Raw genomic sequence first — 17,634 nt, 5'->3', positions numbered from 1 at the left:
CCGTCTAGAACCGTTTGATAGCGATTTGGAGAGGAAAAGAGTATTATGTGGTGATGTGTTTCGTGACTAATTTACAATATAGATATCCAAAAAATGGCAAAAAGACTGAGCCGCCAGCCGTTACTTTTCCAACTTTTTGTTCGATTTAGGGAAAAAAGACCTACCAAGGATTACTCATCCAAAATTTCAGATGGAAATTCGAATTCTACGTGCCATTTGCTCACTGATTACGAGATGGTTGCATTACCCCCCCCCCCCTTTTATACAATAATAGAATTGTTTTTGTCTGCAAACTAGAATCAAAACATATATGTAACACAACTAAGTACAGGGCTGTAAATTTAAATTGTAAAAGTAACAATATATTAAATATTGGGTTAAAATACATACAATAAACTGGTTTAGAAATCTTAAAAGAATACAATTACTTGTAAATAAAAAACGTACATAACGTACACAAAAAAATACATTACGTACATAAAAAACGTACATTCCTAATAGAAATAAGTTAAATAATTTCCTAGTTACCTATTATCAATACATTTAAGTCTACTAGCAGCTACCTGTAAAGGAGAACCATAGCGAACTGACAGACACAAGATATCCTATTACTCTATTTAAAAGAACTAGCGTCTACGCTCCTAAAGGCCTCTAGGGGCACTTGAGGAGGGGAGAGTTGAATTCAATTAAAAAACATAGATGACAACATACATAAGTAGCGAAGCTCAAAAGTTATTTATAGACATCTGGAAAAAAATTAACTTGAAATCAGTGAGCAATTAAAATTCATTTTTGGGGGGAGAAGGTAGTTTTTTTTCTAAAGTCAATTTCTCTTGGGAGGGTGGATGGTGATACTCTTCCCCAAAATAGTTATAAAACTTCCAAAATCCTATGAGAAGCTATTCTGTTAATGAGAGCCATATCGGTTCAGTGGTTAGCGAGATTCTTTGGTTCAAACAAACAGACATCCTGTTATTCTGTACAAAGTATATCCTATTATAAGGACCAGCGACTACGCCCTTAGAGGCCTCTAGAGGAACTTGATTAGGGGGGGGGGAGAGTTGAATTCAAAAACCCATTTTTTTTTTTTAAATAAAAAACAAGGATGACAACATCCTTAAGCAGCGAAGCTCAAAAGTTATGGATAGAAATCTGGGAACTATATAAACTATAGAGTAGTGTCGTAAAAAATAAGCATTTAACTTATTTAAATAAATCACAAAACTTTTTAAAAATATATAATAACGTGAAAATCTAGGAATAAATTCAGCCCCCCAACCAAAAAGCAAATCTGAATGAAATTTAGTGGAAGTATTAAGAATGAAAACTAATACAATCCCTGAAAATTACAACTGTCTATCAGGAATATGAGTAGAGAAAATTACAAAAACCTATACATCTAGGAATCGATCTAGCACTGCAACAAATAGACAAACCTTAAAGAAACTTTTTGAAAATATGTATAATGTGAATTTATTTATTCCCTGAAAATTTCAGCCGTCTATCTTGAATAGCAGTCGAGAAAACCATAAAAAAAAGAAAATCTAGGAATAGATCTAGCACCCCAACCAAAAGGCAAATCTCAATGAGAATATGTAGAATGTGAACTTATTGAATCAAAAAACAGGAGCCGAGAAAATCACGTTTCTTCGATAGCATAACGGACTGACAAAGTGATTATAGAGTAGCTTCGCTAATAAATTTTTTAGTGAGGGAGGGGGGAGTAGACCCCCATTTCTGATTTCAATTTTAAAAAGAAAGAAAAAATAGGGGAAGGGTGTTGTATTTATTCTAAGAGTAATTTCTCTTGGGAGGGTGGTTGTACCCTCTCCCAGGACCTATGAGAAGCTACCCTGTAAAGGAGAACCATATCGGTTTAGCGGTTAGCGAGAACCTTCGGTACAAATAAACTGACAGAGAGACATACATCCTGTTATTACGTACTAAGTATATTCTATTAAATAAAGTAGTAAGATTTTTGTCTGATGCTTAAGATTTTCATAACTACTTCACACAGTTACCGAGATAGTTTTAGGCTATTTTTCTACCATTTTGAATACAGGTTCTTGAAGGGATATGGAAGGACAGAGAAAATAGCCTACAACCTCACAAAGATCATGTCGGTTCAGCAGTTACAGAAAAAAAGGATTTATAGGATAAACATAGGATATAAATAGGATATAAGGTTATTTTGTCTATTGCTAAAGATCTCAGAAAATACTAGTCTTTAATACAAAGTAAATCAATGCCTGTCTGTCTAAAGCTTAAGATCTTGGTAACCGCTGAACAGATTGGGTTTTAATCTTCAGGGAATATATCTACTGGTCATGTGGTAGTTTTAGGCTATTTTCTTAGAGTGTGGGAAACCCACCCCCCAAAAAAAATCAACCACCCCTCAATTTATTTTTGTGAACTAATGCAAATCAGCGGGGTGGGGGAACCCCCACCGCACCCTGGGGCGAAGCCTAAATGAAAAAAATAATCACAATCTTTTTTTATTTTTTTTTTGTTGACAAATTTCCAACAAACGATTCTATAAAAGAGGGAACGAAGCCTCTAGAGGCTAGGGGCGAAGCCTCTAATCCTAGTAGAAAGTAAAAAGCTTTAAGTGTCCCTCCCCCAAAGAAAATAGCAAAAAAAACATCACAGGACTATTAGGTATATTCCATGAAGAGTAGAGCCCAATAGGTTCAGTGGTTACTGAGATATTAAGCTTCTGATATACAGACGGACAAGCAGACGGACAGACATCATTATACTTTGTATTATAGATAATATACTATTTTTGTAATACTTTTTGTACAAATACAAATAAATATACAAATACTTTTATACTTAAATTTGATTCTTATTCTTTAAAAACTGAAGATACCAAAAAATAAGACTTCTTAATCCTAAACTGAGCACCATATGATATCTCGGAAAATTTTCCTAAGTATATAAAGAATTTGAAAACAATTATCGTAAAATCTATTAAAGGGGTAGTTGCATGAAATGCATTTAAACTTGAATTTAGTCAACTGCATATCGCTTTCTGTTCAATAGTTTAAACTAAATCTATAGGACATATATTTCAAATCCATAAATTTAAACGTTAAGTTCTAATAACATATATGCATAATTTACCTACATATTTTTGTTCTATGAAAATTGAAGATATTATTGAATTTGTTTGATATAATACACCTATTGTTTTTGCAAAAATTTTCGTACAAAACATACAAATTACTTTTCTACTAATATTTGATTCTTATTCTTAAAAAAAAACGTAAAACGTACAAAAATACAAAATATAAAATACTTTACGTACACATCTCAATATAACGTCCAGAACGTACTCAGATTCGATACGTTACGTACAAAACGTACAAAACGTACACTCTGGCCAGTCTGCATATGAAACAAGATCCATATAAGGATTTTAATATTAAGGGGGGGGGGGGGGGGGCGTAATGACATAAGCTCTTAAACCGTGAGCAAAATGGTCTAAATATTGAGCTAGACCCTTCAAACTTGGTATATAAGTTTAGTCCTATAGGTATTACATCTAAATGGCAAAAAAATCCAAAAAATTTTATTTTTAGGTTAGGTTAGGTTAGAAAAACCCTGCGGAAATGGGGTTTTTAGGCTTTTTTTGGTCTATTTTGATGTGGAAACTTGCCTTAAATTGTTTTTTCTTAGGGTTTTAACTTAAATACACTGTATCTATTTATATGGACATTATTTAAGATGATTCAGCAAGTCGGGGACCGACCCCAGGGGGCTAGGTGGGTGGCCCGCAGGGGTTAAGTTCATTTTTCCCAATATATTTGTTGTGATACATCAAATTATAGGTTTTTTAGGTCAAGGAACTCAAATTCAGAGCTAAAATAAGCATTAGACTAATCTGAAGCTAGCCCCAGCGGGCTAGGTTGGTGGCCCGCAGGGGTTAAGTGCATTTTTTCTAATATATATCTTGTTATATATCAAACTATAGGTTTTTTAGGTCAAGAAACTCAAATTCTGAGCGAAAATTAGCATTAGACTGACCTGAAGCTAACCCCCCCCCCCCCGGGCTAGGTTGGTTTTCTGCAGGGCTTAAGAGCATTTACCTAACCTAACCTAGAAACTTACTTATATTTTCACAGGTTTTTTTCTTGAATAAACTGTGTCTATTAATGAGGACTTTATTTCAGATGATCCAGCAAGTCGGGGACCGACCCCAGCGGGCTAGGTGGGTGGCCCGCAGGGGTTAAGTGCATTTTTCCCAATATATATGTTGCGATACATCAAATTATAAGTTTTTTTAGGTCAGTTAACTCAAATTCAGAGCTAGAATTAGCATAAGACTAATCTGAAACTAGCCCCAGCGGGCTAGGTTGGTGGCCCGCAGGGGTTAAATGCATTATTTCCAATATAGATCTTGTTATATATCAAAATAAAGGTTTTTAAGGTCAAGAAACTCAAATTCAGAGCTAAAATTGGCATAAGACTTACCTGAAGCTAACCCCTGCGGGCTAGGTAGATTTTCCACAGGGCTTATGTGCATTTTACCTAACCTAACCTAGAAACTTACTTATTCTTTTGTTTTTTTCCTTGAATAAACTGTGTCTATTAATGAGGACATTATTTTAGATAATCCAGCAAGTTGGGGAACGACCCCAGCGGGCTAGGTGGGTGGCCCACAGGGGTGTAGTGCATTTTTTCAAAAGTATGTGTTGTCACATCAAATTATAGGTTTTTTATGTCAAGAAACTCAAACTCAGAGCTAAAATAAGCATTAGACTAATCTGAAGCTAGCCCCAGCGGGCTAGGTTGGTGGCCCGCAGGGGTTAAGTGCATTTTTTCTAATATATATCTTGTTATATATCAAACTATAGGTTTTTTAGGTCAAGAAACTCAAATTCTGAGCGAAAATTAGCATTAGACTGACCTGAAGCTAACCCCCCCGGGCTAGGTTGGTTTTCTGCAGGGCTTAAGAGCATTTACTTAACCTAACCTAGAAACTTACTTATATTTTCAAAGGTTTTTTTCTTGAATAAACTGTGTCTATTAATTAGGACTTTATTTAAGATGATCCAGCAAGTCGGGGACCATCCCCAGCGGGCTAGGTGGGTGGCCCGCAGGGGTTAAGTGCATTTTTCCCAATATATTTGTTGCGATACATCAAATTATAAGTTTTTTAGGTCAGTTAACTCAAATTCAGAGCTAGAATTAGCATAAGACTAATCTGAAACTAGCCCCAGCGGGCTAGGTTGGTGGCCCGCAGGGGTTAAATGCATTATTTCCAATATAGATCTTGTTATATATCAAAATAAAGGTTTTTAAGGTCAAGAAATTCAAATTCAGAGCTAAAATTGGCATAAGACTTACCTGAAGCTAACCCCTGCGGGCTAGGTAGATTTTCCACAGGGCTTATGTGCATTTTACCTAACCTAACCTAGAAACTTACTTATTCTTTTTGTTTTTTTCCTTGAATAAACTGTGTCTATTAATGAGGACATTATTTTAGATAATCCAGCAAGTTGGGGACCGACCCCAGCGGGCTCGGTGGGTGGCCCACAGGGGTGTAGTGCATTTTTTCTAAAGTATGTGTTGTCATACATCAAATTATAGGTTTTTTATGTCAAGAAACTCAAATTCAGAGCTATTTTAAGCATTAGACTGACCTAAGGCTAACCCCCGCGGATTAGGTGGGTGGCCTGCAGGGGTAAATTTTCCAAATTATGTGTTGTTATACATCAAACTATAGGTTTTTAAAGTCAATTTGGAGCTAAAAAAACACAATAGCAACCTGATGCTAGTTTTTTCGTGGTATGTGGTATACATTAAATTAAAAAATTGTATCCTATTAGCATATTAAATTCTTCCACCGCTAACATTGTACTATCAAAATTGAAATTCTTTCAAATATATGCCATATAAATGTAGTTAAACCAATTAACCGGGAAAAAATATGCAGTTCACTAAATTAAGTTCAAATGCATTTCGTGAAACTAATCTTTGAATTTCTGGACCTAAAAAGCCTATAATTTTATGTATGATAACTAAAAATGCACTTGACCCCTGCGGGCCACGCACCTAGCCTGCTGGGGTCTTAAATCTTAAATAATGTTCTAATAAATAGACACAGTTTATTCCAGAAAGAAACCATAAAAAACAAGTAAGGTTCTAGGTTAGGTTAGGTAAAATGCACTTAAGACTTGCAGGCAACCCACCTAGCCCGCTGGGGCTAGCTTTAGATTAGTCTGATGCTTTTATTAGCTGTAAATTTGAGTTTCTTGACCTTAAAAACCTAAAAAAATGCATTTAACCCCTGAGGGACACCCACCTAGCCCGCTGGGGTCGGTCTTCGACTTGCTGGATCATCTGAAATAAGGTCCTCATGAATGGACAGTTTATTTGAAAAAAATCTTTAAAAAAAATTATTAAATGTAAGTTTCTAGGTTAGGTTAGGTAAAATGCACTTAAGCCCTGTGGGCTACCTATCTAGCCCGCTGGGGTTAGCTTCAGATTAGTCTAATGCATATTTCAGCTCTGAATTTGAGTTCTTTGACCTAAAAAACATATAATTGGATTTATCACAACATATATATTGGGGAAAATGCACTTAACCCCTGCAGGCCACCCACCTAGCCCACTGGGGTCGGTCTTCGACTGACTGAATCATCTGAAATAAGGTCCTCATGAATAGACAGTTTATTCTAGAAAAAAAACCTAAAAAAAATGATAAATGTTTCTAGGTTAGCTTAGGTAAAATACACTTAAGCCCTGTGGGCAACCCAGCTACCCCGTTGGCCAATTGGCCAATTTTTATAGGTTTTTTGAACTTTTCTCAGGCTAGGAACGAGATATTTTCAAAATTTCAAAAATTCCTGATTCTACTCCTCAAGACCTATTCAGGGAGCACCATGAAGCCATAGTTCTGATGCAATGATTTTTTGACCCCCATAAGGGGGGCGTCAAAATTTCAAAGTGAAATTACTGGGCATAATACTTGTCCAAAATGGTTAAAATTTTTACACAAGTGTTTTTTCACCAAAAGGCATAATAATTGCAACGGCACTACTTGAATTTCAAAAAAAGCCGGGAAAAAAAATCCCCTAACCCACCTAGCCCCCTGGGGTCGGTCCCCGAATTATCTTAAATAATGTCCATATGAATAGATACAGTGTATTTAAGTTAAAACCCTAAGAAAAAACAATTTAAGGCAAGTTTCCACATCAAAATAGACCAAAAAAAGCCTAAAAACCCCATTTCCGCAGGGTTTTTCTTACCTAACCTAACCTAAAAATATAATTTTTTGGATTTTTTGCCATTTAGATGTAATACCTATAGGACTAGGCTTATATACCAAGTTTGAAGGGTCTAGCTCAATATTTAGACCATTTTGCTCACGGTTTAAGAGCTTATGTCATTACGCCCCCCCCCCCTTTTTAAAAGGGGAGAGGTGGAAGTGACACATTTTAAAACCAAAACTAGAAGTCAAAGGAACTCATCACTGAGATTTGACATGGCAGTTGCTTTAAAGAGGTACAATATGGAACTGAGAAGAAATGGCGCCGGAAACACCGCTTCCGCCGATTTTTTTTTCATTTTCTCGCGAAATTCATGAATAAGGAACGACAGAAAAATGGAAGGTTGCTAATGCAGGAGAAGAGAAGTGTGGTTTTACTAAAAGTATGATGCCGTTCAATATACTTGCATTTGAAATGCGTTTTTTTAAACATTTATCTCAGATGATTGAAATTGTCTAACTTTGGAGAGAAAAGGCCAAAAAATTAGGCGGGAAACATTTATCTCAGATGATTGAAAATTATCTAATTTGGAGAAAAAAGGCCAAAATAATAGGCGGGAAACGGCGGTTTTCGGCCGGAGCTGCGTTTCCACCCCCGTTTCTTCACAGTTCCATATTAAACCTCTTTAAAGCAATTGTCATGCCAAATCTAAGAGCTGTAACTCTTTATTTAGTTGAGTTCCTTTGACATTTAGTTTTGGTTTCAAAAAGTGTCACTCCCTGTTTAAATTCGTTTTTTTTCAGAAGAAGGAAGAAGATTTCATTTTCAAGATTAACTTGTTATTTTGTTTGAATATTTATCACATTTATTTACAGTTTAGCGTTAACGTTGCTAATGCTTTTGATGCACAGATAGACGTAGTGCGTATTATGTAATTTATAACAACTAATGGAACTGGATTCTTTTTTTGAAAAAAAAATTCCTTTGAACCTGCCTATAAAGTAAAATTACCATTACCTTAATAACACTGTTGTTGTTATCATTTTTGGCTGAAAAGTTTTTTGTGCAATTATCAACATTACACCGCGACAAAAGGTTTAACTTTCCAACAGATTTATCAAATTCTATAGCAGAAATATGGTCCCCTTGCAGATTGTCTGAAAATATTAAGTCTCATTAAACAATAAAGGGATGCTTTAAATCCGGCGTTGCGGAGCCGTTTGATTTTGGTGCGGCTCCGGTTCCGACCTAAAGTCAAGAAAAACTCGACATATTTTTCTCCCACGTCTATTTATGACTTTTGACGGTTTTAAAAGTTAAATTTTTGATAAAAATGGACTTAAAACTTATAAGGAGCATTTGCACATGACAAAACAGAGTTACCAAATTTTATTTAATAAAAAATCTCTTTATTTAGCTAGTTCGGAGCCGGAGCCGTTTTTTAACGAAAATTACGGCTCTGGCTCCGGCAAAATATGGCGGCTCCACGGCTCCCGATTCCGGCTCCACAACGCTGTTTAAATCAATACCAAATTTAAGCTGAGACTTTAAAGGGTCTTTATTTTCAATTTAAGATGACAAATAAAATACCTGATGGGACAACTAAGGGGATGTTTTCTGATGTTATGTCTTCCACATTATCACTTGTGGCATCTGAAGCATCTATTGAGAGTTCGTCTTCTGGAGTTGATGTACTTGGCATTGAGCGCATTACTCTTCTTTTGTCTGACTTCTTGCGACCCCTACTATTGCTTGCTAGAGGACTGTTGTAATAAAAGTAGAAGTTTTGAGAGTTCATATTTGCTTTTTTTAGTATTTCATCTAAGGCTTTGGTGTTATGAGCAGTTGAAGTGGAAGGTTCTGAGCTAACTGTTATATTTTCCAACTGCTGAGCATTCAGTCTCGGTGAACATTCGTCAGAAGACAAATTGAATTCGCACGGCAAGTCAAATTCTTCCCAGGTCAATGATTTTGCTGTGCCAAGTGGAAAAAAGCTTGTTTCTACATTATTTCTGGTTGTATCACAAGATTTTATACCAATCACTGACCCAGACTCGGAAGACCGGAGGAAATCTAAAGTTTGGCTCCGATGATTAATCCGACAAATTGCATGTGGACATAAGACAGCATGGGCTCGTACCTGAATATCCTGACCACTAGGATCAATGCCAAGCTCTAGTGTTAAGACAGCTCTATAGCCAACAGAATTTGTAACCTGTCGGACATCCCAACAGTCACCAAGAAGGAGATCAAGGTGTGATACTGCGTAGGCAACTTTTTCAGCGTGAAAATCTACAGAAAATCCTGTTTCAGCCTCTAGACCCAGAATTCCAGGATCAAGACGCCAATCTACAGGCCCAAGGCTCCAGGATTTTGCTATTGAAAATCCAGAGAGGAAGCGTTGCACATCTCTGCGAAGTCCACTGCACAGTTGATGTTTTCTCATGTTTCTCTATAAAATCAATAACAAAATTAAATTAAATATTATAAAGGGGGGGGGGGGGGGGGGGGTTAATGCAACTATCTCATAATCAATGTATAAATGGCACTTAGAATTCGAATTTCGATCTGAAATTTTGCATGAGTAATCCTTGGTAGGTCTATTTTGCCTAAATCGAACAAAAAGTTGGAAAAGTAACGGATAAAGGCTGGCGGCTCAGCCGTTTGGCCATTTTTACCATTTTGAAGGTTAATCCATCACGAAACCTATCTCAACATAATACTCTTTCCCGCTCTAAAACGTTTTCAAACGGTTCTAGCCGGTAGTTGCTGGTACTAGAAATCTAAAAAATGATTTTTTGTATCATTTCACATGATTTAAAGCAAAAATATGTTTCAAAAGTTGATTCCTACGTAATTTATGACAGATTTGCTCTAAAAATAGCCAAAAAAAAACCGGCTAAACGGCTGAGCCTTAAATAAATTCTCACAAGAAGGTCTACAGAATAAGAATACTAGTAAGAACTATAGATGTAAAACTGGTAGGTTAGAATTATAATTTAGCGAAAATGAGAAAGTATTGTCTATTTTACCGAAAGGATGGGATCTTGCTGTGTCAAGTATCAACTGTGAGGAATACCAAAGGATGACTCCATGCAAAATTTGAGCCGGATCCGGCCAAAACCGGCCGTGATTTTTATGAAATTTAGCCAATGCAATTGCCTACAAAAATGTACTTCATCATCAACTGATTTGTAATGCCGTATATCCGGTATTCGGCCACTGCCGGATATACGGCAAATCACCGAATATATCCGGTCGGATAACCGGCCAAATTACTAGATATTGAAGTAGCAAAAATCTTCATAGAAATAGGGGCTAGAAATATGAGAAAAGCTACTGTGAAAATACGAAGAATCGCCCCTTAATATTAATATTAATAACCTCAATCTGTAATATTATCCCCTAACGGTTGGAGAATGGGCGGGGAGGTGGCGTTTAACCCCCCTCCCCTCTCTGTTTTTTTTCTATCTCCTTTTCATTTCATCTCATGAAAGGTAAAGGGATATATCTGAGTGACTTTCGAAATATGGGTATCACACATAACTGAAAGTTGGAATATGTTTTAATTAGGGATGGCAATCCGTCAAATTTTTGACTGGATTCGGATTTTTCCAAGAATCCGTCCAGAAAAGGCGGATTCCGGATTCGGATTTTTGGCGGATTTCGGATTCGGATTCCGGTTTCTAGCAAAATTTTTAAAGGCTTTTTTAAAAAATTATAAAATTTAGGTGCTCCATATGTCCTTAAAATAAAATTTCTTGGTGTTCTCTATAATTCACTTCCGAGAAAAGTACCAAATTTTAAAAGATATTATATATAATAATGATAATCTTTGCCTTCAAAAAGGCGGAGTTGAAAGAAAAAACTCAAGACGCTAATTTTAGCCTACCAATGCAGAATCCGAATCCTCTATTAAAAACGGATTCCAGATTAGGATCCCAAAAATGGCTAAAAATTTGACAGATTCCGGATTCGGATTGCCAACCCTAGTTTTGATACCTCCTTCCTTGCGGGCACAGGATGCCAGTAAGCCTGGCAAGGTCATTCAGGTAAAAAGTAAAAAATATTTTTTTTACTTAAACAAAGCATTTCATATTATCAAGTACTAAAATATCTGGGAGTGGCCAAAAGTAGAATGAACAGATAGGGCTTGTGACGTGTCTAGGGGTAGGTTTTTATTGTGTTAAGCTCAAAAATACTACCAATAATAGTATGGGCCCATCCATATGGCCGCTGGGTAACAGCTACAGCTGAGCAGCAGCCGTTTCCCTGCTGCCATATGGATGGGCCTTTTTAATTTGGGAGTATTAATGAGCTTGGCACCTATAAATACTTACACCCCCTTGATAAATGACAAGCTATGTCTTTTATCTGTTGGTAACTGTTCTTTTTCATTCATGTTTATCAACTAAATCAATAAATTGATAAGGTGTTGTTATTAATAATATAAAATGACAATTGAAGAAGTGTATTCATACTGAAATATTCAATATTTGGTCATCCTTCAATAGTCCTAAAAAGAGCTTAAAGCTGAGTCTTAAACAACAGTATACTGCACAGCTGCAGCTGTTCCCAGTTGCCATATGGATGGGCGGCCACTATTTTGTTAGAATTTTTGAGCTTAGCACCCATAAAAACCTACCCCTAGACACGTCACAAGCCCTATCTACTCATTTCACTTTTTCTACTCCCAGCTAAGCTGCAGCTGTTACCCAGCTGCCATATGGATGGGTCGCCACTATTTTTGGTAGCATTTTTGAGCTCAGCACCCATAAAATTCTAGACACGTCACAGACCCTATGTACTCATTCTACTCTTGGCTGCTCCCAGCTGAGCTGCAGCTGTTACCCAGCTTCAATATGATGGGCCGCCACTATTTTTGGTAGCATTTTTGAGCTCATCACCCATAAAAACCTACTCCTAGACACGTCACAAGCCCTATCTACTCATTCTGCTCTTGGCCGCCACTATTCTTGGTAGCATTTTTGAGCTCAGCACCCATAAAAACCTATCCCTAGACTCGTCACAAGCCCTATCTACGCATTCTACTCTTGGACGCTCGCAGCTGAGCTGCAGCTATTATTCAACTGCCATCTGGATTGGCCGCCACTAGTTTTGGTAGTATTTTTGAGCTCAGCTTTCATAAAAACCTACCCCTAGACATGTCACAAGCCCTATCTACTCTTCATACTCTTGGCCGCTCCCAGCCGTTTTCAGCAGGTTCTAGCCGTTTATCAGCTGGTACTAGATATTTAAAAAATGGTTATTGCTATCATTTACCATGAATTAAACCAAAAATATGTTTTAAAAAGTTGATTCCTACGTAATTAAGGATGAATTTGCCCTGAAAATAGGCATAAAAACTGCTAAACGGTGATCTGCCAGCCTCCAGCCGTTACTTTTCCAACTTTTTGTTCGATTTAGGGAAAATAGACCTACTAAGGATTACTCATGCAAAATTTCAGATCGAAATTAGAATTCTAAGTGCCATTGCTCACTGATTACGAGATAGTTGCATTAACCCCCCCCCCCCCTTTAAGTATTTTCTTGGAAAACAGACGAAAACTAGAGACTATTATTAAGGCCTTATTAAACTTATAACATGATTTGTTTTCATAAAACTTATTCTTTTTTAGATAGAAAAATTCTAAATGAGTGGTGGACAGACAAAAAGAAAAGAAAAGGTTAAGACTATAAAAAACAAGGATGACAACATCCATAAAAGCGAAGCACTGAAACGGTAGGACAAACGGACATATATAGTGTCAGAACTGAATAATCAGAATATAAAAATATATAAGAGCGAAGCAAAATTGTAAAGATATTTTAATGAAATACTGCTTGATACAGGATAATGTTTATAGACATAATTACATTTTTAGGACTTGATTATAGAGTTGCTTCGCTTATAACATTATACTTTGTTGTCCCAGGAATCAATATACCAAAAATCAGATCAATCGGATGATTAAATCTCATAAAAATTTGTTGTTAAAAAAAAAAATCAACATGTTTTAAATGAACGTACGGACAATTTGGTAATGTTTATAGAGTTGTTTTCTAAATCGTACCTAACTGCTAAAGGAATCACCATGCAAAGTTTGACATCGACAGGACAATTCCAAAATGCTTAAATTAACGAAAAAAGCTATCCGGTAAGGACGGACGGACCCTAGTTATAGAAAAGCTTCGCTTTTAAAAATTAATATATTGCCAACTTATTTTCATGACCAACCGAAACAATATTTTTGATTGCTGACCAAATTAAATGTTAAAATGTTCAATAATAAAAAAAAACAAGATAACTTACCAAAATATGAACAGGATAATGAGCTGATTGTGCTTGTATCCTTGACATACTTGTTAATGCTAGGCTATTACAAACTGAAGAGCCACATCTACTTGTTGTAACCAAATCACAGATATCAAAGAGTAATTCTTCATCAGGTATCACAGATCTTTCATTTAGCAACGAGTTACAATTACTTTGGGAGATCAAATTCACAAACACCTGAAAAAAACAAAGAGGATTTTTTAATGCAACCATCTCGTAATCAGTGAGCAAATGGCACTTAGAATTCGAATTTCGATCTGAAATTTTGCATGAGTAATCCTTGGTAGGTCTATTTTCCCTAAATTGAACAAAAAGTTGGAAAAGTAACGGCTAACGGCTGGCGGCTCAGCCGTTTAGCCATTTTTAAAACTATTTTCAAGGCCGTTAGCCGTTATTTTTTCAACTTTTTGTTCGATTTAGAGAAAATAGACCTACCAAGGATTACTCATGCCAAATTTCAGTTTAAAATTCGAATTCTAAGTGAAATTTAACCACTGATTACGAACGAGATGGTTGCATTAACCCCCCCCCCCCCTTTTTATCGTTCTACTACTGTTTATATCTTATGACACATAACCTTTACGGATTTTACCAGAAACCTCTCCCTTCATACTAATTTAGGTTAGCAGTCTCAAATTATTTCATAGGGTTTAATTAGGCGATTGCAACTATTCGGCGAAATTTTTTCACAGTTTTACATTGTCTAACATTAAAGCAACTATCATATCAACTTGTTTCTTTTTGCTGAATTCTTTGGAGTTCTAGTCAGAGTAATTAAAAAAAACACACAGGATATGTAAAAATATATTACTTTTCAGATTTAATAAGTGTAAAGTCCTATCAACATAAAATAATTCCCCACACCCCCCCCCCCAAAAAAAAAAAGTGGAAAATTAATGCAAATGACAAAAAATACAGACTGGCCAGCCAATTTTGAAAATAAAAAACGTACATAACGTACCCAAAAAAAATACGTTACGTACATAAAAAAAAGTAAAAAACGTACAAAAAACGTACATTCCTAATAAAAATAAGTTAAATAATTTCCTAGTTACCTATTATCAATACATTTAAGTCTACTAGCAGCTACCTGTAAAGGAGAACCATAGCGAACTGACAGACACAAGATATCCTATTACTCTATTCAAAGAACTAGCGTCTACGCTCCTAAAGGCCTATAGGGGCACTTGAGGAGGGGAGAGTTGAATTCAATAAAAAAAACATGGATGACAACATACATAAGTAGCGAAGCTCAAAAGTTATTTATAGACATCTGGAAAAAAATTAACTTAAAAACGCAATTAAAGTTCATTTTTGGGGGGAGGAGGTAGTTTTTTTTTCTAAAGTCAATTTCTCTTGGGAGGGTGGATGGTGATACTCTTCCCCAAAATAGTTATAAAACTTCCAAAAACCTATGAGAAGCTATCCTGTTAAGGAGAACCATATCGGTTCCGTGGTTAGCGAGATTCTTTGGTTCAAACAAACAGACATTCTGTTATTATGTACAAAGTATATCCTATTATAAGGACCAGCGACTACGCCCTTAGAGGCCTCTAGAGGAACTTGATTAGGGGGGGGGGAGTTGAATTTAAAAACCCATTTTTTTATTTAAAAATAAAAAGTAAAAAACAAGGATGACAACATCCTTAAGTAGCGAAGCTCAAAAGTTATGGATGGAAATCTGGGAACTATATAAATTATAGAGTAGTGTCGTAAAAAATAAGCATTTAACTTATTTAAATAAATCACAAAACCTTTTAAAAATATATAATAACGTGAAAATCTAGGAATAAATTCAGCCCCCCAACCAATAAGCAAATCTGAATGAAATTTAGTGGAAGTATTAAGAATGAAAACTAATACAATCCCTGAAAATTACAACCGTCTATCAGGAATATGAGTTGTGAAAATCACAAAAACCTATACATCTAGGAATCGATCTAGCACTGCAACAAATAGACAAACCTTAAAGAAACTTTTTGAAAATATGTAGAATGTGAACTTATTTATTCCCTGAAAATTTCAGCCGTCTATCTTGAATAGAAGTCGAGAAAACCATGAAAAAAAGAAAATCTAGGAATAGATCTAGCACCCAACCAAAAGGCAAATCTCAATGAAAATATGTAGAATGTGAACTTATTCAATCAAAAAACAGGAGCCGAGAAAATCACGTTTCTCCGATAGCATAACGGACTGACAAAGTGATTATAGAGTAGCTTCGCTAATAATTTTTTTAGTGAGGGAAGGGGGAGTAGACCACCCCCATTTCTGATTTCAATTTTAAAAAGAAAGAAAAAATAGGGGAAGGGTTGTGATTTTTTTCTAAGAGTAGTTTCTCTTGAGAGGGTGGTTGTACCCTCTCCCAGGACCTATGAGAAGCTACCCTGTAAAAGAGAACCACATCGGTTTAGCGGTTAGCGAGAACCTTCGGTACAAATAAACTGACAGAGAGACATACATCCTGTTATTACGTACTAAGTATATTCTATTAAATAAAGTAGTAAGTTTTTTGTCTGATGCTTAAGATTTTCATAACTACTTCACACAGTTACCGAGATGGTTTTAGGCTATTTTTCTACCATTTTTAATACAGGTTCTTGAAGGGATATGGAAGGACAGAGAAAATAGCCTACAACCTCACAAAGATCATGTCGGTTCAGCAGTTAGCGAGATTCTTTGTTACAGAAAAAAAAGGATTTATAGGAGAAACATATAATAGGATATAGGGTTATTTTGTCTATTGCTAAAGATCTCAGAAAATACTAGTCTTTAATACAAAGTAAATCAATGCCTGTCTGTCTAAATCTTAAGATCTTGGTAACCGCTGAACAGATTGGGTTCTAAATTCTAATCTTCAGGGAATATATCTACTAGTGCTGTGGTAGTTTTAGGCTATTTTCTTAGAGTGTGGGAAACCCCCCCCCCAAAAAAAAAAAAATCAACCACCCCTAAATTTATTTTTGTAAACTAATGCAAATCAGCGGGGTGGGGGAACCCCCACCGCACCCTTGGGCGAAGCCTAAATGAAAAAAATAATCACAATCTTTTTTTATATTTTTTTTGACAAATTTCCAACAAACGATTCTATAAAAGAGGGATACGAAGCCTCTAATCCTAGTAGAAAGAAAAAAGCTTTAAGTGTCCCTCCCCCAAAGAAAATAGCAAAAACCATCACAGGACTATTAGGTATATTCCATGAAGAGTAGAGCACAATAGGTTCAGTGGTTACTGAGATATTAAGCTTCTGATATACAGATGGACAAGCAGACGGACAGACATCATTCTACTTTGCATTATAGATAATATACTATTTTTGTAATACTTTTTGTACAAATACAAATAAATATACAAATACTTTTTTACTTATATTTAATTCTTATTCTTTAAAAACTGAAGATACCAAAAAATAAGACTTCTTAATCCTACACTGTGCACCATATGATATCTAGGAAAATTTACCCAAGTATATAAAGAATTTGAAAAAAATTATCGTAAAATCTATTAAAGGGGTAGTTGCATGAAATGCATTTAAACTTGAATTTAGTCAACTGCATATCTCTTTCTGTTCAATAGTTTAAACTATATCTATAGGACATATATTTCAAATCCATAAAGGGGGGAGGCGGATGTGCCACTTTTTGAAACCAAAAGTAAAAGTCAACAAAGGAACTCAACTAAAAAAGAGTTACAGGTCTGAGATTTTGCATGGCAGTTGCTTTATAGGGGTACAATATGGAACTGTGAAGAAACGGCGGCGCAACCGCCGAAAACCGCCGTTTTCCGCCGAAATTTTTTTGCCTTTTCTCGGCGGTTTTCGGCGGTTGTGTCGCCGTTTCTTCACAGTTCCATATTGTACTCCTATAAAGCAAATGCCATGCAAAATGTCAGACCTGTAACTCTTTTTTTAGTTGAGTTCCTTTGACTTTTAGTTTTGGTTTCAAAAAGTGGCACATCCGCCTCCCCCCTTTAAACTGTAAGTTCTAATAACATATATGCATAATTTACATACATATTTTTGTTCTATGAAAATTGAAGATATTATTGAATTTATTTAAATAATACACCTATTGTTTTTGCAAA

The 17,634-nt window shown here is 35.8% G+C and overlaps 1 protein-coding gene across 8 annotated transcripts in view; it reads right to left on the bottom strand.

The window, feature by feature from the left end:
* Positions 1–17,634, bottom strand: part of LOC145318060 (uncharacterized) — a 31,505-nt gene that overhangs the window by 12,648 nt on the left and 1,223 nt on the right. For all 8 annotated transcript variants that reach the window (XM_080159385.1, XM_080159386.1, XM_080159387.1 and 5 more), the window contains exons 2-4: positions 13,531–13,731; positions 8,808–9,669; positions 8,235–8,374 (exon numbers count right to left, since the gene is read on the bottom strand). In XM_080159385.1, coding sequence (XP_080015511.1) covers positions 8,235–8,374; positions 8,808–9,669; positions 13,531–13,731 — 1,203 coding nt within the window. The remainder of the gene's footprint in view (positions 1–8,234; positions 8,375–8,807; positions 9,670–13,530; positions 13,732–17,634) is intronic.

This window comes from Acartia tonsa, chromosome 4 (assembly GCF_053477335.1).
Source record: "Acartia tonsa isolate MP-2025a chromosome 4, ASM5347733v1, whole genome shotgun sequence".
In the NCBI taxonomy this organism is placed as follows: Eukaryota; Metazoa; Arthropoda; class Copepoda; order Calanoida; family Acartiidae; genus Acartia; species Acartia tonsa.
This window is presented reverse-complemented; position numbering and strand designations above follow the sequence as displayed.